The sequence below is a fragment of the Fundulus heteroclitus genome, chromosome 8 (assembly GCF_011125445.2).
Source record: "Fundulus heteroclitus isolate FHET01 chromosome 8, MU-UCD_Fhet_4.1, whole genome shotgun sequence".
Taxonomy (NCBI): domain Eukaryota; kingdom Metazoa; phylum Chordata; class Actinopteri; order Cyprinodontiformes; family Fundulidae; genus Fundulus; species Fundulus heteroclitus.
The window spans coordinates 13,697,455-13,723,476 of record NC_046368.1 but is presented as its reverse complement, the minus strand read 5'-3'; the positions used below and the strand labels follow the sequence as shown (position 1 = coordinate 13,723,476).

At 38.6% G+C, this 26,022-nt stretch overlaps 1 protein-coding gene across 8 annotated transcripts in view; it reads left to right on the top strand.

Moving 5' to 3' along the window:
* The first annotated feature begins 2,516 nt into the window (after positions 1–2,516).
* LOC105930973 (ankyrin-1) overlaps positions 2,517–26,022 on the top strand; it is a 104,674-nt gene continuing 81,168 nt past the window's right edge. For 4 of the 8 annotated variants that reach the window (XM_036140142.1, XM_036140145.1, XM_036140144.1 and 1 more), the window contains exon 1: positions 2,519–3,307. In XM_036140142.1, the coding sequence (XP_035996035.1) occupies positions 3,182–3,307 (126 nt within the window). In that variant the 5' untranslated portion in view covers positions 2,519–3,181. Of the gene's footprint in view, positions 3,308–26,022 lie in introns of all 8 variants that reach the window. The other 4 variants (XM_036140146.1, XM_021319954.2, XM_036140143.1 and 1 more) reach the window with 2 other exon arrangements.

Here is a 26,022-nt window from a genome sequence, read left to right as displayed (position 1 = left end):
GAATGTTTTGCAGCAAACTCCAAGCATCAGAAATGCTCCTTTTACTTTTATAATGACACATGATCTATGGATAATGATGGTAGGTTATGCAACGGGCATTAATCAAGCATTGATTCTGATAAGCTTTGTATGTAATATCTTTGGCTTTAATTGGGATCAAACAGCTGTGTGTTGATTGCACTCTGCGCATCGTTGAGGTTTGCTAAAGAATTTACAAGCAGGGCATTTTTTTTTATTGTTACTTTTTGACTTGCTTTACTGCTTGTTTTGTTTTATAACATGAGGCAATTGTTTCAATCTACAACTATAAAAATTATTTATATTAAACTCAACCCAGAATTTCAGGTGACTAGGATCCGGTGACCGGGGAGGCTGTCGGACACACCCGGTAAACCCAAACAGGTTGTTAGGGTTGAGCTGGGAACGTCCGGCAAAGGCAAGAGTCCAAGTCAATCCACACCTGTGGGATAATTTCTCTCGGGGACATGGAATCTGAATAAAACATGTTCAGGAAGTCCTCCAGTAGTTCTGGCCTGAAGGTTGTCAGTGCTTTTATGTCTGTTGATAGATATAGATTTGTTATATCAGTAAGTTCATGCATTCAATTCACTGGTCATTGATCTAACATCACCGAGTTTATCACCTCACATATCTGCAGTGCATTAAAACATTGCGTTTCTCTACTCCACAACTTTAAGAAGGTTTTACCTAAAACAGTGTTTTGCAAGTTTTAAGAAATTTGCAAAAAAAATGCTTCTGTAAATCTATCATTAATAGACGTTGTTTTGACATAGCATTGACATAGCAACCACAAGATCACAATTTCTGGGAGCCTTACGTCAAGCTGTTCACAGAAACACCTGGTTTAAATGGTTGCCACAATAAAGCGCCATGAAATAACAAAATTAATTTAAAGTAACAAATTGTCAATAAAACATTTTACGTGGACAAAAATTGAGGAGAATGTTTTGTAACAAAAGCATGTTGTAAATCGTCCCTGGCCGACAAAACATCTCTATTGCTGCTGGAATTTTAAGCCTGATCAGTGTGATCGAAATGCCAGCAAAAGCATTGTGAAATTATTATTTTGTAAATAATTGTCCAAATGCTCTTTTGTTGCGCCGTTCTCTCCTGTCTTGTTGTAGTCTGACTCATCTGTTTGTATCCGTATATTTGAGCGACATTCGCTCCTGTGCATCTGAGCTGCCAGTGGTGGTGACTTTGGCTGACAGGTGAGTTCATCTGTTTGGATGGAAAATTACACATAAAGCGCTGATTGCTGCAAAGACCAGTGCCCCGAGGAGGATGTTTAGGTAAGCAATTAAAGATTAGCATTAGATGACATGGAAGCCAAAAGTTTAAAAGCATACATACAGTACACACCCATCTGGTCATCGTCCTTTGCTATTAACAAAAATATAAACTTAGACTTATATAAAAATAACCCCTAGTAAACTCAAAATGGAATGGAATGCCCCCTATTGACAGGCCACCACTGATATCACAAATATTAACATCATTATCAGCACTACTGAGCCCTCTATTAAAAAAATAATCTTAATACCATTAAAACCAATATTACAATGTACAATATTCTAATCTACAATATTGAAAAGCATATTCCTCAGACGTTTTTAATATGCTTTTTTATATGCTTTGTCTTCCTAATTTGACTACAAATATATCCGCCATATATAACATTCAAAATATGACTGTTTAAGTCATCGTAGCAGCCCATCAATACTCAGAGCTAAAACAATGGGGGACAAAAATTGCCCCTTGTTTAAAAATCATTGCAAATACTAAAAACAGACACATCCTCGTCCCATTTTATTGTAAACTGCTAATTCCATGTTCAACAACGGTTTTAAGGAAGTTGTTGATATACTTTGCTTCATTATGATGTTAGAGTTTACAGAATTTAAAATCTCTACGAATAGCATCTAAAAACAGAGAATAGAAATCGGTGTTACGTCACGTAATGCAAATGCACGATGATCATTAGACAAATCTCTGAAGTATTGGCTGTAAATGTTCATACTAGATCAGAATTAACCGGTTGAGAAATCAAAATGTAATCTTTCTGTGCATAATTAGCCATTAAAATCTGTGCAGGCTACTGTCATTTTATACTTCGCTCTAGATTCCAGGCCACCGAATTTCAGCATCAAACGGCCATGTGGGTCTTCCTGACATGATGGTAAGTGGTGGGACAAAAAAGGGAGGGGAAGGACATGCAATTTTAATGACCAATTCATGTTTTCCCCTTTTTTCATCCTTCCTCTGGCACTAACAAAAAAAATTAACGAAGCAGGCTGACACGGTTTCCATGCCAACATAACATTAGATATCCAACACTTGACCAAGCTGATTAAGACAAATAAAAAAAAAACTCATCGCCGTATTCTCTCTCACAATGTGTGATATACACCTCCTTTTCTCCATTTGTTCCCTCTCTCCATCTGCTCCCAGGAAGGAGGTGAGAATCACGCTCACAATCGGGGAAGACGAGGAATTATTTGGAGGCATTCCGCGTCTGTGACACCCTTTTTTTCCACCGCACCTCACTTTTGTGCAATGTGCAGCAACAGCTCATGCACGAGAAGTGTCTCGCACAGGGAGCAAGGACGCAGAGCGGCGTGAGTAGAAAAGGATGCTTGACAGACAGAGAGGAGAGAGCTCTGCAGCAGGATCCCCACAGTGCTGCTGAGCATAAAACTGCGTGACTGGTCTCTGCAAGCAGAAGGGAGGAGAAAAGAGAGAAGGGAGGAAGGCAGGGAAGAAAGCAGGGGGAGGGGAGGCAGCTCAGTTCAGTGCAGTGCTGTGGCTGAGTGGATGAGGCAGCAGCATCAGCACCACTAGCCGGAGCATCCTCTCTCCTTTTGTGGAGGCAGGGAGGGAGGGGGTGCTGTCTTGTAGCTGCTGCAGGATCAACATTATCTGCATACACAGAAAACATATCTGCTTGCCTCGTCACACGCGCGCACGCACACGCACGCACACATGTCGTGGCGGCCACAGAGGAAGAGGTGGTAGTAAGTGACGGGGTAAGCTCTGGGGACAGAGGGACGCAGGAAGAGGAAACAGGGACAATTGGTGGGAGCGCATACGTGAGGAGGGCTGGAGCGACGGCGACTTTAGCAGCAGTAGCAGCAGCAGCGGCAGCAGTAGCAGCGGCACCATGGCGCAAGCTGCCAAGCAGCTCCGCAAGACCAAGGACCTCGCAGAGGCCGCCGCCCAGGAGCAGCGGGAGAAGGAGGAGGAGAAGATCAAAAAGAGGAATCGATCCAGGGACCGCAGGCGCAAGGTACGGATGTTCTCTCCCCGGCGGGCAGTTCAGGTGGTGCCGATGTCCTTATATCCATCTTTGCCAACGTACCTGCCGCTTTGCCCGCTCACAAGCTCTGTCACCATGCAAACATTGTGCATGATTGGTCGGAATGCAATTACACACGTATAATTACACAGTTGGATTTGTAGCCTCAGCTGGTGCGTGCGTGTGTGTACGTGCGTGCGTGCGTGTGTGTGCGTGTGTGTGTGTATGTGCGTGTGTGTGTGTATGTGCGTGTGTGTGAATAACCAGTCAAGCACTGACGCTCTGCTGCAGGTTTTGTCTGCTCTGTCAGATATTTAGCCATCGGGGGAAAAGGCTCTTAATACTACTGGGGTTGTGACTTAAACGTGCTGTTGGCTGAAAACCACACTGTGTCATCTGTTTGCTTTACCTGAGAACCCTTGCCGTGGGTGCAGCTAATCCATGTTAATGAGATTCAGTTTTGCACATGTATGTACACATATTTTTCCTTGCATAAAACCCCAAACAAGCTCTACTCTCTATCTCTCTCTCTTTCTCTCTCTCAAGAAGCTCTGCCGTTAGACTTGCTGTCTTCCCCCATATTGCATTTTTTTCTTCTCACTGGGAGAAAATGGAGGGGGAAGATGGAGGTACAGGCTAATAATAGATGCGGTTTTAATGCTTTTGTGCATCTTTTTGGGCTACAGGAATTGTTTAAAGTAAAAGTCTAGCAAATGTTGATAGATATATATCTAAAAACACATTCACAAACTAGGTACATGGAATAATATCTGTTAAGTGTAAAAGCTCTCGCTCACCTCCACATTTCATGCCTGCTGTGAACTCTACTGCTCTTGCTGACCTGCTAAGTGAAGATTTTATTGGGGTGGTGCACTCATGTTTAGGTGCTTTTTTAATGATATCTCTGAGAAAAGTTGGCTGCTCGTGTGTGGATCAATCAGAATTTCTATTCAGGATGCAGTTTTATTCTGTTTTCAGATGCAGGTTCACAGGAGTGGCTGTGCAAAGATTTACAGTGTGGTGTCACCATGAAAGACAAAGCATGGGTTTATGTATTTATTGTGTCTGTTAAATGCACGTCAACGTGTCAAACGAGTGTTCTTTGACAAGATGGATGACATAATTGCACTAAATGAATCAATATCTGACAAATGGAAAGAGTTTAGTGTACTGAGGATCTGCAGAAAAGGCTGTGGTACTCAGAGAACACAGACTATTTTTCTCTTATTTACGGGCTCTCAGGATAAAACGGATCTTTTGTTCTGAATGCTAAAATCTGAGGGTGCAGCTGCCATTCCAAGGCTTGTAAAAAAAGTGAGAAACTTATTTTTTTCTGAAACTAAGAAGATGAAATAATTGATGTAATTCAACGCAATTATAACGCAGTGTTTCCTTTTCCGGTTGAAATAATATCTATGATCAAAGGTTTGACTTAAGCAGGATTTAGAACTGATTTAACAAATGAGAAGCATTTGATCATTTATGATGCACAGCCAGCAAAGCACAGGAAATACACAAAAAAAATAAACTCTGAATTATGGGTTAGTTGACATGGGATAGAGACAGTGCTGATGATGCTTGTGTGCAATTTTTAATTAACCACTTTGTCTGTTGAATTAATTAGCATTATCTGACCAAAGACAGACTTTGTACTTGAATGGCAGAGTTAGAATCCAGTTTGATAGTCTGCTCTGTTCTGGATGGGGTAGCAGAAACATGAAATTTCTGCTGCCTAGTATAAATTAAGGCGAGAACCTTTGCTGCTAATTGTTCGTTTTTATGGGGGAAAAATATGTTCAAAGCACCAATGTAAACTGTAGTGAATGTGTTGTATGTCCAGTGTTACAGAGGATGTTGTTTTACTCATGGCAGTTTATCCGGTAAAAAGCTGAAGCTAAAAGTGTCCAGCTCCTTGTCTATGGGAAGTATCTGCAACAAGAACTTACTGCATAGCAAGGGAATTCATCCCCAGCGCCTTTTTGGGACGTAAATGTGTCATCTGGTTCTTTATAAATGCATTATATATTTGTTTTAGATGCAACATGTATCTTACACCAAATCTATATTAAAAGTTGTTGTAAAAATAAATAAAAACTAGACCTTGTAAATTCTAGATATTTTCTACCAGTATCAGTGCAGTACCTGATGTAGCTGTCATAATAAACTGGCCTCTCTGCTGATTTACAGCTCTGTGTGGTTGTAATGCTCTTTCTGCAAGCACAGACAAGATCTATGAAAGATTTGTCACTGCAGAAAGACAAAGGAAGTTTTTAATACTTTTCATCATCACTTTTCTCTGTGATAAATAAAACAAAATATGGTGATAAAGCGTCTGTCCTTGTTAATCGTGGGCCAATAGGAACATGCAATCCTGTGTCCTTTGTCTTCATAAGTTGGATCTCAGAAATGACTTGACTGCATTCCAGTTGTAAGTGAGAAAACCAGTGACCAGACCTGCTATTATTCACATTTAAAATATATAAAAAGTTTCCAAAAACTATTGATAAGGTGAGTGATTATTAAAATAGTGAACATGCCACTATGATGACTTTAATTGAAATTCTGATTGAAATTCTAAAGGTAAACAATATAGGAGTAAAACAACACAAGTTTAGTCAACTTGCTTTAACAAACTTTTAGTAATTAACACAAACAACTCAGAGGCATGATGTGGCCTTAAAATATGTCACAATTTTAAATAGAAGTACTTAAAAGACTTTGACAACTTCAACACAAAGATTTGAAAACAGCTAACTATTGTACCAAATTAAAACTGCTACACTTTTTCTTCCTGCCCTTCTCTGTAATGCAAGGAAGGCTCGGGGCCTGGATATATGTATGGTAAATGTAGCTTTTTACAAACATTTAAGTAGGTATTACCTTAAAGCATTGTGGTCCTACTCCGTTAAATGTAAAATTAATGTCCTTTATTTGTATTGGTCATGTACCAAGCAATTCGATATGTACTTTTGGACTTTTATCAGATTGATCAGTATAAAGTGTTGAAAAGGTAAAAGTAAAATGATACATGGTTTTCAAACTGCAAATTGTGGAATCCTTTTTTTTTATTCCTGGGCTTCTTAAGAAGAAAGTTAGTTTTAAAAGAAATATATGAGATCCCCATTGCAGTTTAGCATGAGCCCAATGAGGCAGGGGTTCGGAAACTGGAGGTCAGGACCCCCGGGCAGTCATGATGCTAAAAAGATTCAGTATTTCCTTATTTGTGAAACCGATACCAAAGTATAACTTTACAAGATGATCAACAATCCTCATTTTAATGCTCAGGGAGGACTGCCCCTTTTTCATAAGAGCTCTTATAAAAATCCTGCTTTATTCTTGTAATATTCTGAGTTAATCTAATAACTTCCCCCAAAGAAATATCCCACCCAATCAAAAGGGGGTCGCCAGTTGAAGGCACTGTTATTTTGGGCGTTGCAGGCTGAAAAGTGGAACCCCTGCTATAAGGGACACAGCAAACAAGTAGAAAAAGCTGCTCTGGTCAGAAAAGACCAAAAAACTGAAAACTAGTTTAAAAAAAAAAACTAAAACTCCTCATCATCCTGAACATCATCCTTATAGCGGAACATGGTAGAGAGATGTGTTTCATTTGGAAGGCAAGCAGGTCAGAGGTGAATTCAGAGCCAGTCTGGAACAAACAAAAAATATTTTTTGCAAAAACCTTGAGAAAGAGATAAAAGTTCACCTTTCAAAATGACAACAGCCTTAAACAGTCAGCAAGAGCTGCAATGGAGTCAGTTCAGATTAAAGCATATTCCGTATTACATGACCCAGACCAAAACTAAATATAACTGTGAATCTGTGGTAAAAACCGTTGTTCACAAATTACCTCTTTCCGGTCTGACTTGAGTTTGAGTTTGAACTATTTATCTGATTTGATAGGATTTTGCTATTGTATGTGTCTGCTTGTCTGACAGAGACATACCAAATAACACTTGATTGAATACAAATCCATGCCACACTTTTAGAGATTTTTTGTTACAAAAGAAAAGAAGAAAACAATGCCCAATTTCCCGTTTTCTTCACCCCACTCCAAAACCGTGTCTTTGTTTATTAGATTCAGTTCCAGTAAAATACGTAAATATCTGAGGTTGCCACATAAAAAAATGTGGAAACAGTAAACAAAAAAGGAAAAATAGAGGTTGCTGGTCTGTTTTTAAAGTAAACTTATGAAACCTGCTTGGTTTCATAAGTTTAATTCACATTCAATATGTCAATAGGGGAACGCTCCAAGCAAAAATGCAGCTCTGATTTGGTCTCCCTCCCTAACCCAAACTTCAGGCAGCAACAAAACCTTTCAACTGTGCATCTTAACATGAATCAGTCTTTCTTCTCTCACAGATTTTTTTTTTCTATATGCGCCCTGAAGGATGGGAAAGTCAAAGAGACAAAGAGGAGACGAGACATGTGCAGGTCTTAGTGTTCAGGGATATTAATTAGCTCCAGTCAATGTAAATCATGCTCAGCAGCATGGGATCTCTCTTCCTTACTTGTCCCTTTTAACTAATGTTTCTGTCACAATCCTGAACTGATAGAGCCCTGATATACTGGCAGAGAAAAAAAATCTTCTGACTGAAATCCACACCATTCAGCTGCAGAAGAGTTTACAGTCATGTGTTTATCAGTCTCCACATCTGTAAAAAAAAAAAAAAAAACATGGAACAGACATAATTCTTAAATGTTTGCTCATATTGGTCTATGCTTACTCAATATTATGCTTAGTGTACTGTTGTCCAATAGTGATGTTTTAGGTAGAAGTCTGACTAAAAATTTCAGCTCTTCAAACAGCTTTTGTGGTTTTAGGCACAAAAACCTTCAGTCCGGGCAGAGATCACAATCAACATGGCAGAGTAAACACATCACGGTTTTCTATGCGGCGAAAAGTAGATCCATACAATGTATTTGATGTGACTTAACAAAGGCTGTACTGTGGCACAGCAGCAGGAAGTTTCTGGATTCAAATCATGACCTGGGATCTTTCTGCAGGGATTTTTCATGCTTTCCCCATCGATGCACGGGCTCTCTTTGGACTCCAACTTCCTCCCAAAGTCCAAAAACCAGACCATTGCTTTAATCAGTGTGTGTTCTTGGTTCTTCGCTCAGTATGTGTCAGTGGTGCCCTGTGAAGGATTGGGAACCTGTCCAGGGTGTAACCCATCTCTCGCCCAATCACCATTGGAAATAGGCACAAGCCTCCCCACAAACCTGCATGGATAAGTGGGTTTTGAGAATGGATGGATGAACTATGATTATGAATTGAAGTGCGTTTGTAGCCCTTTTGTTACAGTGCTAATAAAACGTTTACACACGCACTCCCCATGGGCTGAATTGTAATAGTAATTAGGGGCCTGTAGGAATGCTTTGGAGCCATTTTTTCAGGGCAGAATAATTATACAACATTAACTTCAAGTGGTCTTTTTCACCTCAAGAAATGTACAAATTTGGAGTAATTATTTACTTTCTATGTTCTATACAAGGTAAAACATTATCTATAAAGGATCAAATATAGACATAAACTGATATGTGTGTCTTGTCTGATCACAATAGTTTCTTCGGAGCACATGTAGATTGTCCCTGTAAGCAGTTGCCAATTTCGGTCCAGTTTAATTGTGTCCATTTTGGAGCAAGGAATTATTTCTTTTTAGGCACCTTCTGAGTGTATTGCATACATAAAACTGGTGTACAAGCAATTCATGGCAGGGTTGTTTGAACCCCATTACCAATTCCCTTTATTTTGAGAGTGACAGTTTGGGTCAGACGAACACCATTTGGTGTTCCAACAGCACAGTGGTTCCAGACACATATCAAAACTGATTTTAGAATGAACAAACGTATATACCAACCCGTTGAACTGGTCCCCTGTAGATTTTGCATATTTTATATAAAATTCAAGCACCCACATCAAAATTCCACCTTGGGGAGGTACACCATTTAATCATATTAGATTTGCTTTTGGCCTGTTGTCAACAGAAGCCTGGTGCATTCCAGTTATCCATTATTCTAATTGCTCCATTCATTTACAATGGTGATGAAAATGTTCAAGTAAGCCCTGATCATGATTGGGCTTTCCCTTCTCTACTTGAGAGATGGAGCTTTTACTGTAGTGCATAACACAAAGCTCCCCAGGCTCTTGCATGTATTTGTTACCTCCTGACTTGCACTTACATACAACTGCTGAGTCCAAATGGATCCAACGATCTCATAATGGCCAGAGTGTGCTCTCTTTGTTTCATGTTTTTAGAGAAGTACTGTGTGCAGAAAAGGTGTCTTGTTCAGCCTTTATGTAACCTTTCTGATTATCAACACAAATTAGCCAAACTTCTACCCATCGTGTCCTTATATAAAATGGATAATGTCAAGAAATTGATTTTCCTACTCCTAATAATACTAATCAGGGGGTATATAATTTATTTGGAATACATGGATGCAATGTTGCGAAAAATGTTAGACAAACTGGCAAGCTTTGTTATAATAGCAGACTGAGATATTGAGTTATGTAAATATTTACTGCTATTACCATCATATTTTTTGTTAATTAAACTGTAAAGATCAAAAGAAAACTATGATAACTAGCATGCCAAATGGTATATTATTTACTACATGGTAAAAGGTGGATTGCCCCCTTTGGGTCAGTGAAGACATGATTTACGGGTCCATCTATGTTCTGACCCTCACCTATGGTCATGCGGTATGGATCATGACTGAAAGAATGAGATCCTGGATACAAGCGGCTGAAATGAGCTTCCTCTGGAAGGTAGCTAGGGTTCGGAGCTCTGTTATCCAGGGGGAGCTCAAAGTAAGGCAAGGCAAGTTTATGTGTACAACACATTTCAGTACAAGGAAAATGCAAAGTGTTTTACATGATTAAAACGTTGGAAAATAAAAACGGAATAAAAGCTAGCAAAAAAAACTGTTGGCGTAAAACGTAGGAAAACTGAAACAAAATAAAATAAAATGGAAACTAAAAGCAAATATCAATGATTTTAAAAACAGTTGGACTGCAAACATAAACTAACGATGTTTCAGTAAAACAGTTTAACTAACAGTTTAACAGTTTTACTGTGGGGGTGGAACAGGCCAAAAATGGGTTTAATTGCCTGAAAGTACCACAGTATCATAAAATGTAAAATTACCTCTATTCGTGATACAGGACAAGTAAGTATTTCTCCAAAAAAAAACTAGGTAGTTGTAGATTCTTTGGGCACTTAAAATCAAAACTATTTTGGTTATCCACTATCAGCTTCTTTTCCATGAACATATGTCATATTTTACAAGGTCTGGCTTAAAAACAGGGATTTCAGTAGTTGGCTAAAACTTGTTCACAACAACCATCATGAAGTTTGTTGTGAGGGCATGTAAGCTAGCAAAGCTGTTGCTGTAAATGGACTGAAGTCACATGCCAAAAACATTTCAATTCAATTCAATTTAATTTTATTTATATAGCGCCAAATCATGAAACATTTCATCTCAAGGCACTTTACAAAGTGCCTCCAGATGAAAAGTATATATAATTTATAAGTATAGACAAAGTTATGTTTAAGCTGCTTAAATTGTTATATTTAATTACACATTATTTGGAAAGTAAGCATACTAAGGTAAGTCACATTGTTACTTTATTTCAAAGGGAGGTTTTAAAGTTTATTGTTAACCTTGAAAAAGGTCTTCGATGGTATGAAATTTAACTTACTGAAACCTGCAGGAGCCTTAAAGAGTATGTTTATTATTAATAATAATAATAATAATAATAATAATAATAATCCAATGTGACATATTTACCAAGAAAGCGTATTAGTACAAATCTTTAACGGAAGGTAATGACACAAACATTAATTTCTCAGGCAAGTTATATTTACAACTACTTTTAGGAAAAACAATATCCTTTTAAGATTGCATGAATATTTTAATTTGCTGTTTAATATGACTTAATTAAATACTTAATAATGTAGGATGATATGAAAGTATCCATACCACATTCATAGAAATTTTACACGTTTTCTGCACAGCCATGAACACAGGTTGCACTTTCAGTGCTTGGGTTTTTTTCATCTCCTCTGAGGAGAGGAAAGGTAGGATGGCGCAAGGTCGAGCAGAGCGGCACTCATGACCAACCCAAAGCTGCCACAGGCTATATTTACCTGGCTGCCTAGGATTACACTGAGAGCATAGCTTCCTATTTTCCTACACACCACTACAGTGTGCTAGCTGAGCTCCTGCTCTGACGCCGTATCTGATGTTGCCTCGGATCTCTGCCTGCTGAAACAACATGGATGGTTTTAGAACAGAAGCACGATGATGATATTCATCAGAGCTCTCAGATGTTTTATCGAGCACCCTGACACTTTTTGATCCACAGATCAAAAGGATTGCATAGAAGTATGTCTGGTCAGACATCTGTGATCTGTGGAAAGTCATTTAGTTGCGTTAATGCTAATCTTTGTAGACCTTTTCAGCTATATACCTGCAGTTTCACTCTGTAAGGTGTTGAATAATTTCATTGTTCTGAAGAGTTATGGCCTTGCTGCCAGCTTATACCGGCACAGCAAAGCATTTACCATTGCTCAAGGCAACAACAGCCAATGTGTAGTTGTGGCCTGCAGAGATGGCTATAAGAAATGGCTGGAAGTCTTTCAGGAAAGTCTTTTGTGATCCTTAGGCGATCTAAAGTGACAGATGTTCCTGTGGTGATTATGATTGGACCCTGCACATGGTGGCTAGTTGAAGAGATATATGAGCAAGTGTCTTGAGGATGAAAGATGGTATTCCTGACAGATTACTAGTTTGACACAAAATGTTGCAGGGATATATGTTGTTGCTGAATATACACTCGAAGCAGTGTGACATGTTTGCAGAATATAATATATATATTATGTGGTGTGTCAAGACTTCCATATTTCATTGTGCGTGATTTAGCATGCCCAAAACTTCCCCAGTTAGATTATGGCGGTTTATAATGATTGCTGGAATTTATTTGGGCCCTGGATATAGTGTGGAAGAGCCTGGTAGCAACGGTGGCAGCAAATCCTTGACACGTGGCTCACATACACACTGCGGCTCGGTCATCAGAGAAACACACAAACTGTATATAGTCTGGTTGCTGGTAGAAAGATGGAAGTTGTGAGTTATTCACTATGCAGTTCATAGAAAACACATTTAGCTGCATCATCTTATCTTTTTATCAGCTTATGATGCTCATGAGCTGATAACAATCCTGATGTAGTAATCTGCTCTACACAAAGGCTGAAACTGATGGTGGAGGTGCAGAAACCTTGCAATTAAGGATAAGGAAATTCTGCATGTCGTCGGCGAAGAATAGCTCTTTGCCAGGACTCCCATTCAGGATGGCTAAGTTCCTGCCCCTTGACAGTATAAGTTTAACACTTATTTTCATTGCTACGCAGATTAAACCCAGCCCTACAGTAAACCTGATTCTATACTCCCATCCTCTTCCTTCAACTCCTGTTGAAGAGTTCCTAAAATTAAATAGCGACAAGACGTTGTTCCTTCTTATAGAAAAAAAAATATCATGTGTAGACAGTTTTTCTCTCACCATTGACAGCTTCCACTATCTCCCCCTCACCTTAGCAGCATGTGTGTCATCCTTGATAGCTTCCTATATTTCACCTCTCATATTAATAACATCACCTAGTCTGCATATTTTCATCTACGCAACTTTAATCATCTCCATCTCTCCGATTCCCCTCACTCAACCTCAATTCTATTTTCACAGCCTTGACACCTCTAGTACTGATTGCTTAAAGTTTCTTCAATTCCTCTCCACAAGCTCCACATGGTCCAGAACTCAGGTGCTCCTATCACCACCACGACTTCTTTATTCCTCCACATCAACCCGGTTCTACTGCAGCTCCACTGGCTTCCGGGCAAACTCAGAATCACATACTGGCGTTATGTGAGCGCGTCACAATGGCTACGTTTACACGGACAAAAGTAAAGCATCACAATGATTGGCATGTGGGGCTACTAATAGATAAGGTGATCCCCTCTCTTGAACACATAATAGTTTTCCCCAAGCTTTTAACTTGTGGATCTACTCACATTAGTGATCTGTTTGACCCATCTGAGGTTATTAGCAAAATCCCTAACATTGTTTTTACTTAATTAGAGGAAAAGTGAAAGTGAGTGATGTGGACTGGCACAGTGCCACACACACCAACATGTAGACAAAGAACACAGACACACACACACACACTTAGAGCTGTAACCAGGCATTATGTAATGGAATTAGTGCGCCTGAAGGTTTGCAAGGATCATGTGGCTTGCAGGAGCCAACTAATGCACTGAAGCAGCCTCTCTCGGGCCCACCCTGACTCCATCATTTTCCTCCATCGCTGGGCTTAACACATTTTATAGTGCCTGTGATGGCTAATGGATGTAATGGCTGCTTGGTCAAAACTCAAGAATCTTCATGATGGTGCTCTTCCAAATTCAGTCACTGATGTTGACTACTTTATTCCAAGTTTGAGTTTGTCATGGACAACTAATATCTGGCTGCCAACAAAACAAAACTTGATAAAGATTACCACAAAAAGTCTTGAATTGGAGGAAACTAGACTTTTGCTCAGTTTCTCTGAAATAACTTTGACACACTATAGAATGTGCAGTGTAATTACAATTATAAGGTTATGATAATTACCGTGCAGAAAATAAAATAATTTTGTTTATAACTTAATTTTGTTATTTATTTTCCTTGCTTCACCTTGGGCAATTATGTGCCTTTGATTGCAGAAATGATAAACACAATGTAAAGAGTTTAAAAACACTTTACTTTAATAATCTCTGTTTAAAATCAAACAAAATTCCTATGCTATTTTTATCTTAAACTTTTCAGACATAAAAAATGTCAGGAATCTACTTTTTTAAAATGAAATATAATTTCTCTAAAATCTTCTAATAATTTGTTGAAGTATAAATGGACATATTTACTGTAAATATGCATTAAGGCAAAGTCACGCTGCCACAGATTTTAGACTCGGAAGAATAAATTTGTGACCCATACAAAAATGCTATTTTGAACCAAATATGCTCCACTAGAAAGGCATTTATGTGTCGTAGCAATGAACCATTAAAATGTTTTCAAATGACATACTACGCATTGCAGAGGCTTTGTTTGCACTCACCTTGGGAAGCCAAAAGTTGCTCTGCCCGGAGATTAAGCAAGACCCATTTCCTTAGAAATTAAGATAATTATTATGGAACTACTTGGGGGGTCAAATAATTGGAAGCACACAATAAACTTTACAAATACTTCATAAATGCGATAGGACTACATGTTTCACAAGGTGGGCTTGATTTTAGAGCCGCGTTAAATAAGAACAACAGCATTATACAGTCTTGAACTGTAAATAATTTTCCATGCTCCATTTTATTTCCATATACTTAACCATACACGGAAAATACTACAAAGAAATGATCAATCTTTTACAAAACTGCTGAAATACAAGTTGAATTAGTAGAACACCAGATTTATTTTGCCTTCCAAATATACATTGTTGTAGCTGGCATAATCGATTTCGTTTTTATATCCATGTCAGTGTCTGCCTGGTAAGAAGAGTTACTATGTGTCTAAGGAAAGATGGAAAGCTTTCCTTAGAGGCTTCATCATTTAATACATTTTCTTAAACACATGCATGCATGCAGAAACAAGGAAAAAAAACGTGACTAAAATGCACCACTTGATTGTTGGGCGTAAAGCCACTTAATCTAAGATCTAAATAGTAGGATCAGATTATTTGACTTTCTTTCAGGTTTGTCACTTGTGATGGTAGCTGGATTAATGGAAACTTTAGGGGAGATGAATCAAAGCAAGAAATAATTAAATAAATTAACTTTTACGGTAACCTTACACCTTACAAAATGCAGAAAAGGACTAAAAAGGGAAAAAACCAGCGTGTTGTGTTGCTCTATCTCTGCATTCCACTGAACACAGATGCACTGAGCTGGAAAATCCATGCTGCACTTGTATAAATACTTCATTGCTAATTGAATTTTAAACTGTTAGATGGAAGACCGAAAACTGTAACAACTGCTCGTTCCCTTACTGCACCCTTACTGTTTTTCTCCATCAGCTCTGTGTCTTTTTCGCCAACGTTCTTGCTCTAGGCTGTCATACATCTAACTACATCCTTCCATTTTAATCTGATCACTTACCACTCTCCTTGTTTTCACCACTTTGTAGGCAACCTCCATCGTATTTCATTGACTGTTTGCTTTATTGCCTTTTCATACTGCAAGTGTTAAGTGGTCATAGCTAAATGCTTATGCTCTAAGTGGCTTCACTGAATAAAAAAAGATGAACGACCGTGTAAAATATTTACAGGGTTTGAACTGTGCAAATGAGCTGCAGGGATATTTAGACGGGACAGCTGGACTAATGCGCTGCTGTACGTTTGTCAGAATCATTCAAAAGGAATCAATCAATTTATAAAATTGCAGAAAGAATCTAATGAGTTATTCCATGATTTAATCTGATTGGTTTGCTTTAAATGCAGACAGCCAGAGAATTTCCCATCAGCCTTTCTGGTGGCTCTAAGACTGTATGATTCAGTGACAGCAGCACTGCTGGTTAACAGAATCACCAAGTCAGTCTGCCTGAGGAGAGGTACGGTGACACAGATACTCGCAGCTTGAATAGCTGAGCAAACTATGGAGAATCACACTTTATCAGGATTGCTTTGCCTCACTGGGGTTCAATATGCCCTCGAAGCTGCGCGCATGCGCAATCGCGCACTGCATCCGGATTCAGCACACGCAGCAAATCTATGCTGCTCAGTAAATAAAATCCAAGCTGAACTGTAAACAAAATAATAATAAACCAAGTTATTTTGTACTTTTTGTAATTATGTGCCAGGCGCTGATCGGAGCGCGCCACTGATTGATGGGTGGGGCAGACGCCTTTATAGTTGGGCAGGTTGCAGTGCGCGTCTTTGTTCTCGGCCTCGTTTCAGAAAAAAAAAATGGCTGATCTACCCTGAGTGGAAAGCTGTTAATCTGAGTAGTTCTACCTCACTCTGTCTTACTCTGCGTTTTCGATTTCAGAGCAGGTGATATCAATCAGGTAACTAAACACAGCATCCGATCAACCATGAGTTGAACGCGAGCATGAAAGAAGCCCTCATCAATGGAAGGCAGATAACGTGATTTACCATGACAAGGGCAGGAAATAAGAACCCTGGAAGCGCACATTTCCCGCGAGTGGAATTAGAAATCTTTGATGAAGGCATATGGAGAATATTAAACCATAAGAAGAGGGGCGCATTGATTGCAAAAGGCATTGAAAGGACATGGCAGCAAATCACGATGAACTATGAAAATACAGTTTAAGATTGAGTTATACGTTTTCTTATGTTTAACTGTACTCAACTTAAGCATTAATGGATATATTCAGTATATGCAATTAATGATGGGAGGGTGAGAGTTATTGAAATAATGTTCATTCATATTTTTGCCAGCATTTTTCACCCATCCTTCTAGAAATTAGTTGACACAGATTTCCTTGATATATGAATGGAAACTAAAATGTATAAATGGTGTGTTATACTTTTATTAATATTGTGGGTCTCTGTCTATAGAACACCTTTAAACTCGTCTATAACAGTAACATTCCTGACTGTGCAACCTACAGTTGACTCTGAAAGATTTTCTGAGTTAATTAAAAGGCTGCCGGTGGAGTATTTGCGCTCCAGCATACAGGCTCCTCCAGAAAAGGACAGAAAGTCAGACCAAACAACTTTGCTTGGCAGCGTGGTTGTTTCACAGAGTAATTTGTTGTCATAATTTGACTGAGAGCAAAGGCTTCTGAGCTTTCTGAAACGGAAAACCCAGAGTATGCAGGAATTTACCCCAGAAATTACTCTGGATATCCACTAACCCTGCTTTCTAAAACGGGGCCCTGCTGCATGTCAGCTGCTTGTGTGGCTGTGTGGGATCTGCTTATCTGTGCCCTTAAGTGCCATTTTCCAACCAATTTGTACCTTGGCGCTTCATAAATGCGATTGGTCTTTGAGCGTTACACCTGCTGCTTGTTTCTGGAGCTATGCTGCTCTGCTGGCGATATTAGCTGCAGTTGGAGCCCTTTGCAGGGCACGGCTTCTGCTGGTTTCTGACCAGCCTTCTTGTTCTACCTCCATTTTTTGAAAATCAACTCTGTTTAAACGATTCTATATGATCGCCTGAGGACAACAGCGATATATGTATAGCTTGGTAAATGACTCTTACTTGGACAGCGCTTTATCAAGTCTGACGACCCCATAGCACTTCCCTACTGGTCATTTATTCACCCATTCATGCACACATTCACACCCTGGTGGTGGTGATCTACATTGTAGGCACAGCTGCCCTGGAGCAGACTGACAAGTGAGGCTGCACAATACCACATGCTTGTGCTAAATCTCATTGCACACAATGTAAATAATTTAATGTCAATGAAATTGGAACTCTGAAACATGTACATGTCTCTCAGTTCTTCCTTAGTAGCAGGACCCCTACTCTGAAATAAAGCATACTGTACAGCTGTTTTAAAAAATCCAATATTTTTGTCTTTTTCAAGTAATCGGGCTAAATCGGTTGTATCAAAACTAAGTAATCTAAAAGAAACTATTGCTGTAAATTGATTTTTTTTTAGTAAAACATGTAACTTATTATAATTTCAGGTTTTGGACAGGCGTAACGGAGCCTCAGTGTGCACGTGTGATGTTGCACACAGAGGTCCAGTGAATGCTCAGGGAGTTTGTGCGTCTGCTCAGACACATGAGAAATTAGGGGGAACATTGCTTGGGTTATTGATTTACTTCAGGGCAGTGCGCACCAAATTTTCTCCAAGGTTCTTACACTGTTTGGTCTTGTATTTGTGACTCACACAAGCTACAACAGCCGATCGTGGGCTGATTGTAATGAAGCAGCAAGTCTGACTCAGCTTGTTTAAGGTCATATGACTGACTGACAGGGTGACAGGAGTGTATCCTGCTGGCTCTGCACTTTTGCTCCCATGGGGAAGACGACCAAGGTGAGAGGAAAAGTATACAAAGCCTCAAACGTGCATGTAGCATACATTAAATTCACTCATTATCTCTATGCTTTGCTCCGTTACATTTGAGAACCAGCACAGTGAAACATGCAAAAAGATTAAAATGGTCAATTACACTACTTTTATTGAAATTACTGGTAAAAATAAAGATAAATCTCACCTTTTTAAATGCACCACATCCGTTAATGGTTCATAGAGATGTCTGAAGCACTGTTAGCACTTTGAATTGTCTTGTTACTAAAAAGTGCTGTATAAATAAACTTGCCTTGCCTTGAAGCATCATAGTATTCATTATTCTGTATTGGTTTTTTTCTGTTGCAAGAACCTGGCATTTAGGACTGTGCAGGCAATTCTCGGTAGACAGATGCACGCTTTTCTGATCACGTGTTCAATGCACATTTCAGAGAACAGCCTTCAGCAACTGGTGAAGGATGATTGATAGTGTTCTGAATGAAAGTGCAGCTTTCTGTAAATGCAGTGTGTCAGCTTGTCTTGCCCATATTTTTAGTTTTCCCTTGTGCATGAGATTTATTATAGCCTGAGCTTCGAAAAGAACTCAGTATCTTCCCATTGTGACTCTATGTGACTGCTACCCTACTTTTCACTATTTATAACGGGGGTCACCAACCTTTCTGAAGCTGAGAGCTACTTCATTGGTGTTGTGTCGTACGAAGGGCTACCAGAACTGACCTTTGAATTAGAAGAGTCAGAGTTGATCTTAACGTTGGGTAAAATAAACACTTTTTTCATGCTTTGTTAGAGATATTTTCATTTTTAAATCTATATATGAAAGTACGAATAAACAGGAAGAGTAACAGAATAAAATAAGTTTTAGATGCAGCTCACTGGTGGACTGTGCTTTTTTAGAACAGACTGGTGGGCGCCACATGTGACCCTTGGGGGCTACTTGGTGCCCGTGGGCACCGTGTTGGTGACCCCAGGTTTATAATGAGTGTGGGGAATAGTTGATACTGCTATTCAGTGAATTTCTTAAGCATTTAAGTGAACAATCCAATCATGTAGTCAATATCAGTTGGAGCTATATACAGTCCAAATTATAAATCAGTGTAGTCAGATTTAGTTGATCTTATAATGCCAACTAACTATCAAAGGAAGACCAGCAGATTGCATCAAGTTGTTGACTTTGCAGCAATCTTTCTGTACTGAGGGTCTCACTAGGTGTTGCAAATTACATTCATCAGTATTGGAGCACAAAGGTAAATTCCACTACCTTATATGACAGTAAAACATTACACATTGCTCTTAATATTTTTTTAAAGCACCAAAGGAGAGAGCTTATTTGTGTGCATCTAAATATCTTTAGAAAGTGAGCAATAGTTCTTTATTTTTGATATTTTTCTTCCGCACCTAAAAACATTGTTATATTAAATAATAGACAAACATTTCAACATTTATTTTTGTTTAATGCAATATTCAGTATAATATTGCAGCGAAAAAAATGAATATCTGTTATTAAGTCCTTCCTTTTATGATCCATCCATCCATTTTGTATTCTTGCTCATCCGTGTAGGGTCGTATGGTGTGTATCTCCAGCAGTCAATGGATGAGGGGCGAGGTACACCCTGGAGAGGTCTTCACTCAATTACAGGGTAACGCAAAGACATACAGGACAAATAACCATGCACACAGAGACCAATACTTAAAGCATGTAACCAATTAACCCAACAGTGGTTTTGGACTGTGGGAGGAAGCCGGAGCACCCAGACAGAACACTCTGTCTATGGGATATTCAACAGAAATAGCAAGTGCCAGATGAAACCAGCAAAAGTTTATAACTTTGACTTTTAAACATTATACAGATTTCAGACATTGTTTTTCTAACAGCTTTTTTTCAAGGGGTTCCATGAAAAGAAAATAACCAACTTCTAATCTTCTAGTCATCAGCAAAGCAATCAAGGTCCAAATTAGCAGGTCTCCTGCGTAGCAATCGGTGCATCCCAGGTTGTGATGTCACATAGTGGTTCCGTTTTTCATAAAGCTGACAGGCTGTGGTCGCACAACATGTGGGACCTTGCGCATCAGGCCTGACCCTGCTGTCTAGAGCTGGCTGGGTTGATAAATTTCTCCCTTTTGGCTAAATTGACCCTTTCTGTATGAGCCACAATGCTGAGTCATGAGGAAAGGTTTCTGTTGACTGATTTGTGGAACATTGTCTTTTTAGGTCAGACTATCACTGGCAGCATTCTTCTCTCTTCTTGCCATAGTTCGAAAATCTTTTTTATCGAACTCTTTTAATAAGCTGAAGTTTAATGCCTCGTTTGATACCTAGGATTTCAAATGTAACTGATTGACTTTGAAATCCATTGTCATAATTGGACTTCTTTTTTTTTTTTTTTTTTGCAAAGTACATTAAGGCGATCATTATGAAGAGGCGCTATATGATTTAACTGAATGGAAATTATATTGAATGACGTAATTACCTACTTTAATTACAAATCTCAAAGGTTTCTGTGATTAAAAAAAATATGTGCAAACAAGGGTAATGTTTGGGGCATTAACAAACCCTATGACAGAGCTATTCACTATATTCTGTAAAGTAACTGCTGAGTCATTGCTATATTTAGCAGCTGCAGGTATCCTCATAGTCATCGTGCTACTTGCATTCCCACCGCCGAAGGCAGCCATGCCCTCATCTCATCTTGTGACTTTTCCTCCTTGATTCTCCATCAGCACCCCTCGCCGCACACCCATCGCTCTTTCAGGTGTGGATCTCCACCCACTGGGTGATTAGTGATGACCTGCTGTCATTTACACAGACATGCACAGTGGGGCGGCCTCTGTGTGCATTTGCTCAAGCTTAACGTAGATCCTCATCCTGTAAAGATCTTGCTACAAACAAGTTTCCTACAAGCAGAAGTGATTTTTTTCACTTGTTATTCTTTCAGAACAACCTCCTTTAGAAACAAACGACCAGTGTTGCATTTCAGGAGACTGAAGGTTCACTGTCAATTTCTCCTTCCTGTAGGGTTGAAGGGTTTCAGGTCATTTTGGCCCTGCTTAAAACACATTAGGATACTTATTTTCTTTTAAAAACCAGAGATGAAAACAATTCCGCAAAAAGACAGAAAACTGTTTTCAAAATATAATCAAACAGCTTTAGTCACAAATGTTTGTCAGTTTGAAGCATGTACCTGTACAAATCTTCACTTTTAGTCTATATTGTTACTTGAAGTTTGTGTTAAAAAACATTATTTCAAAAGAGTGAATTTCCAAATGTGTATGTTGTATGTAGTGCCTTGTTTTACTTTTACACATTTGGTACACTGTGTTATTAAAATAAATGTCAAGCTCCAGGTGTAGAATAAAAATTGGAGGTTGAATAAATAAATATATGTTTCTCATTAGTTAACTTATTAGATGCATTTGTTATACTTTCCCTCAGTTTTGGAAACTGTGGTGCTAGATTTATTAGGAGACCATTACAGAACAAGCATTAGATCATGGGTTTAGTGAGCTGTGACCCTTTAGTCAAGCTCTTATATTGATAATTTTATCTCTTTTCTCTTTCCTCTTAAGGTTTATCACAATATTTGTGTATTGGTTATTGTGATTATGATAAAAGAGATCATATAAAGTATTTAAAAAGGCCATTGACTGCTTACATATAGAGCTTTACAAACGCAGACATTGCTTTAAAAATACAAGTTAGCTCTTCTCCAACAGCAAAAGTAACAATCTTATTTACCATGTTATGAGGTTTGGGGTTCGTAAAACTCAGTCATTAGAATGTATTATTATTATCATTATTACTATGAAGGATTGCTGATTTTCATCACAGTAACATTTCTTCCTCTTATAAAGTATGAACAAAAGGACATTACCCATCCAGCATGACCATGTTTAGGGAATTCTACCATTGTTTTACTGTAAATGTCACCAATGTCTTTAAGGAGATTTATTTTTTTAGGTAAATACTTTAAATCTGTGGAAATCAAGATGTGGTTTAGATTTTGCTGGGGTTTTTCTTTTTAGGTTTACTTTTCAGATTTCTTTGTGAGATGTGAAATCGTAGTCTTCTACTTCATTCATAGTGAAAGCATGATAACAAGGAGTGAACACACATTTATTTTATGTTGTGTCGTTCTGTTGACGAATTTCAACACACCGTGACTCAGAAAGACCAGCTGCTGATGCTAGGATGCTAATGGCAGGTATCAACAATGTTTTTAACCACTGATGTTTTGAATGCTTTTAGGAGATCTAGCAAACATGTAACAGTTGGTTTGAGTAGCTTTGGACTATTTTGCATTGCACAATTTGCCTCTGTTGCATGCCAAATGTTCTTTTTACGCTTAGCTGACATGCAAGCTTGTATGTATTGGAGTCTTTACATCCTGCAGTGAGGAGCATATGTCTGCTTCTGTGACCGCCTGTTAGCAGAGGAGTCAAAGATGATCTAGCATGTTTTAGTGTGTGTGTATATCTGCAATCAGTCTTAGGTTCAAAATTGTGTTCATGGAGGCCTGCACATTTGTATCTTTAAGTCTGCTTGCGTTAACGTGTGTAGTGCCCAGTCTCACGCTGAAAAAAGAAAAATCACTGATGTCACATAAAATGTAAATAAAGAATAAATTAAAAAGACTTTACTTATTAAGATGACCAGAGTCTCTGACTAGTTCATTTGTAACCGGTGACTTCCTGATTTACCTTGAGTATTGTTACAACAAATGACACAAAAATAATTCTTGTGGTATTTGTGCCTTCACAAACACACAAGAATCCACCTATTCCTTCTATTGCTCCCATCTCAATTGTTCGGGTCTGAGCTGTTTTCAGATCAGCTCAGACTATATGCCGTACTATGGAGAAAATGGAGTTTACGATCAAAAAACTACAAAAAGGAGAGCCAATTTTATGGCAGGAGATATTGTTAAAACCCCTTAATGTTGATAGGAACATTTTTTTCCCCGTTTGACTGAATGTACAGTGAGGTGAAAAAGTATTTGCCCCCCATGGGATTTTCATGTTTTGATGCCTCACAACCTAGAATTAAAGGGGCCTAGTGATATATTTTTACTGTAGAAAGAAAAGAAAAAAACACATATATTCATCTTCATGAAAAAAAATAAATTATATATATATATATATATATATATATATATATATATATATATATATATATATATGAGAGAGAGGGATTAATCCATGACTACCATTTTTTCTAAGGTGCATTTCGGATGTGATACAGAGACTGCTTCTCTTAGCCACTTTTCTAAATAGGAAAGACAAAAGAACACACCATTCAGGCAAGACAGATGTCAGGAAATGGCTATATGAAAAAAAAATAGTAAATGGCTTTTACTTGTAAAGCACTTTATCAAGTCCAGAGGACCCCAAAGCACTTTACAGTACATTCACTCATTTACACATTCACACGCTATATATATATATATATATATATATATATATATATATATATATATATATATATATATATATATACGCACAAGCCAAGCATTCATCCTGATATTATTAACTTAGTCCTTTTTGAGCCTGAAAAGAAATATCCACCAGGCGCAATTAGCAGACATGATCATTGTTGTGCCATCTGTCAGCTGTACCACGTAACTATCAGAAAGCAAGATGCTGACAATTGACGCAGCTACTGTAGGAGCCAGTAGACCGTCCTTCAATGCCTCGCAGTAGGCATTAAAGTCACAGGTCAGTGTGGTTGAAGACCAACCAAATCAACAGGGCTTGAGTTACTTACTCTTTGTTTTCACACCTCCACCGGGCATTGCTGACTTGCTCGCCGCCATTGTGTCTCCTTGTTTACTCATTGCATCCCGTCATGTAGTCTAGTTATAGTAACCATACACAAAAACACTTTGTTTACTAGCAAATAGAGCAAAAACAAAGTGTAAAACATAGAAATAAATTATAAAGATCCAACAGGGCACAATCATTTGGTGGAAAATCTTTGCATGCAGCCACAGTGAGCTACTGGCATAGAAATGTGTAAAGTCATAGAACATGACTAGGCCCCTTTGACATGGATTGTCTGGGTTTGTACCATTTCATTTACAGAAGGAGCCTACGACTCTGAAGATGCATTTATTTTTGTGACGTGAACAACAAATAGGACAAAATTACAGAAAATACAAGTGCCAATAAATGTGACTATTTTTTTGCAGGATTAGGGCTAAATACACTTGTTCCCTTGCATTAGTTGGTGTGCACCAGACCTCTCCCTAACTTTAAATCTCAGATGATTAAAAAACTAAATACATCAATGCAATGACGGGGCTACCTGTGAACACACACACTCAAATATCAGAACAAAGCCACAAATACTCATGATATATATTCTGTAAAAAAGGCTTCATGTGACTAATAGATACTTTTATATTGTTGACATGTTTTTGTTGGTAAGGGTTTGATTCATCTGCAGGGTTTTCTAACACAGTTGTAATAGTGGTTTTGTTTGTTATATTGATGCAAACCTATGATTATGTTTTTTTTTTAGTAGAGTTGACATTTCTTATACGTTATTTATGAAATACAAACAGAAATCCACAACATGCACTACATGTGCCAATAAAATGTCTCTGAAGCTGTAAAATATCGTCCAATTTGACATGTTGAAGGCCAAATGTAATGACACCGAGCCCATAAACCGCAGACAGTTGATGCTGGGACCAGAATAAACATGATCACTGCAACCCACAGTGCCAGCACAGCCTGTGCAATGATATGAGCTGCGCAAAGCAGATTTTATTCTGTTTCGAATGCAATAAAAATATTCAGAGACAGCATTTCATAGAGAAATGAATGAGTAGATTGACTGCAGATGCTCTGCAATAAATGCTGAGGTTTCATCTTGGCGCGTCTAAGTTTTACCAGCTGGGACTGAGTCATGTTTTTAACTGCTGCATCAGAGAATTAAGAACTGTGGAGATTAAATTCCTGTTTTGTTTTTTTTTTTCGTTCAGTAAATCACTGACCTTGGTTCAGTTTCTTTACAGTGTTGCCTCCTTTCCGTGGGGCGTTGCGTTGTTTCTGACCATGACCCCCTTGACATCTCCCTGTCAGCACGAGTGCAAAAGCACACCTCTCTATAGGGATTCATAGCTCTGAGATATCCATCTTTCCTATCACACACAGACAGGTCGTCTCAAGATTAGAAATCAGTATAGTTTAAATGCTCTGTTAGGTACCAGGAGGAACAGACAGGTTTTAGAAAACAATCTATAAAAGTAGTATTTGCATCTGGTTTTTCATATATCGTTAGATGTATTTGTGGCCTTCATTTACAGAGTACTATAGTTCCAATGCCACACCTTCTCTTTATATGTCCTTCTTTTCCATCTCTTCTTTATCTATCACTCCTGTTCCTCCGTTTGCTGACTGCTCTTTCCTGTCATAGTCAGTAGATGTGGGCCTGATGGGAAGTATAGTGCAGGCATAGTCAGTGTGCAGCTGAGTGCTGTGCATTAGTTACGCACATAAAACTATCAGACACAGGGGCTCTTAGCTTCTCTGACTGCCATTCCCTCCATGGCTTCCTTTATGTATTTTTGCTGTTTCTGCGTGATTGTAATGTGCAATGCTGTGCTTCCCTGATTTTTTTTTTTTTTTAAACTGGTTTCAAGAAGCCATGTTCTTTTCATTTACTTAAACTGCTTTG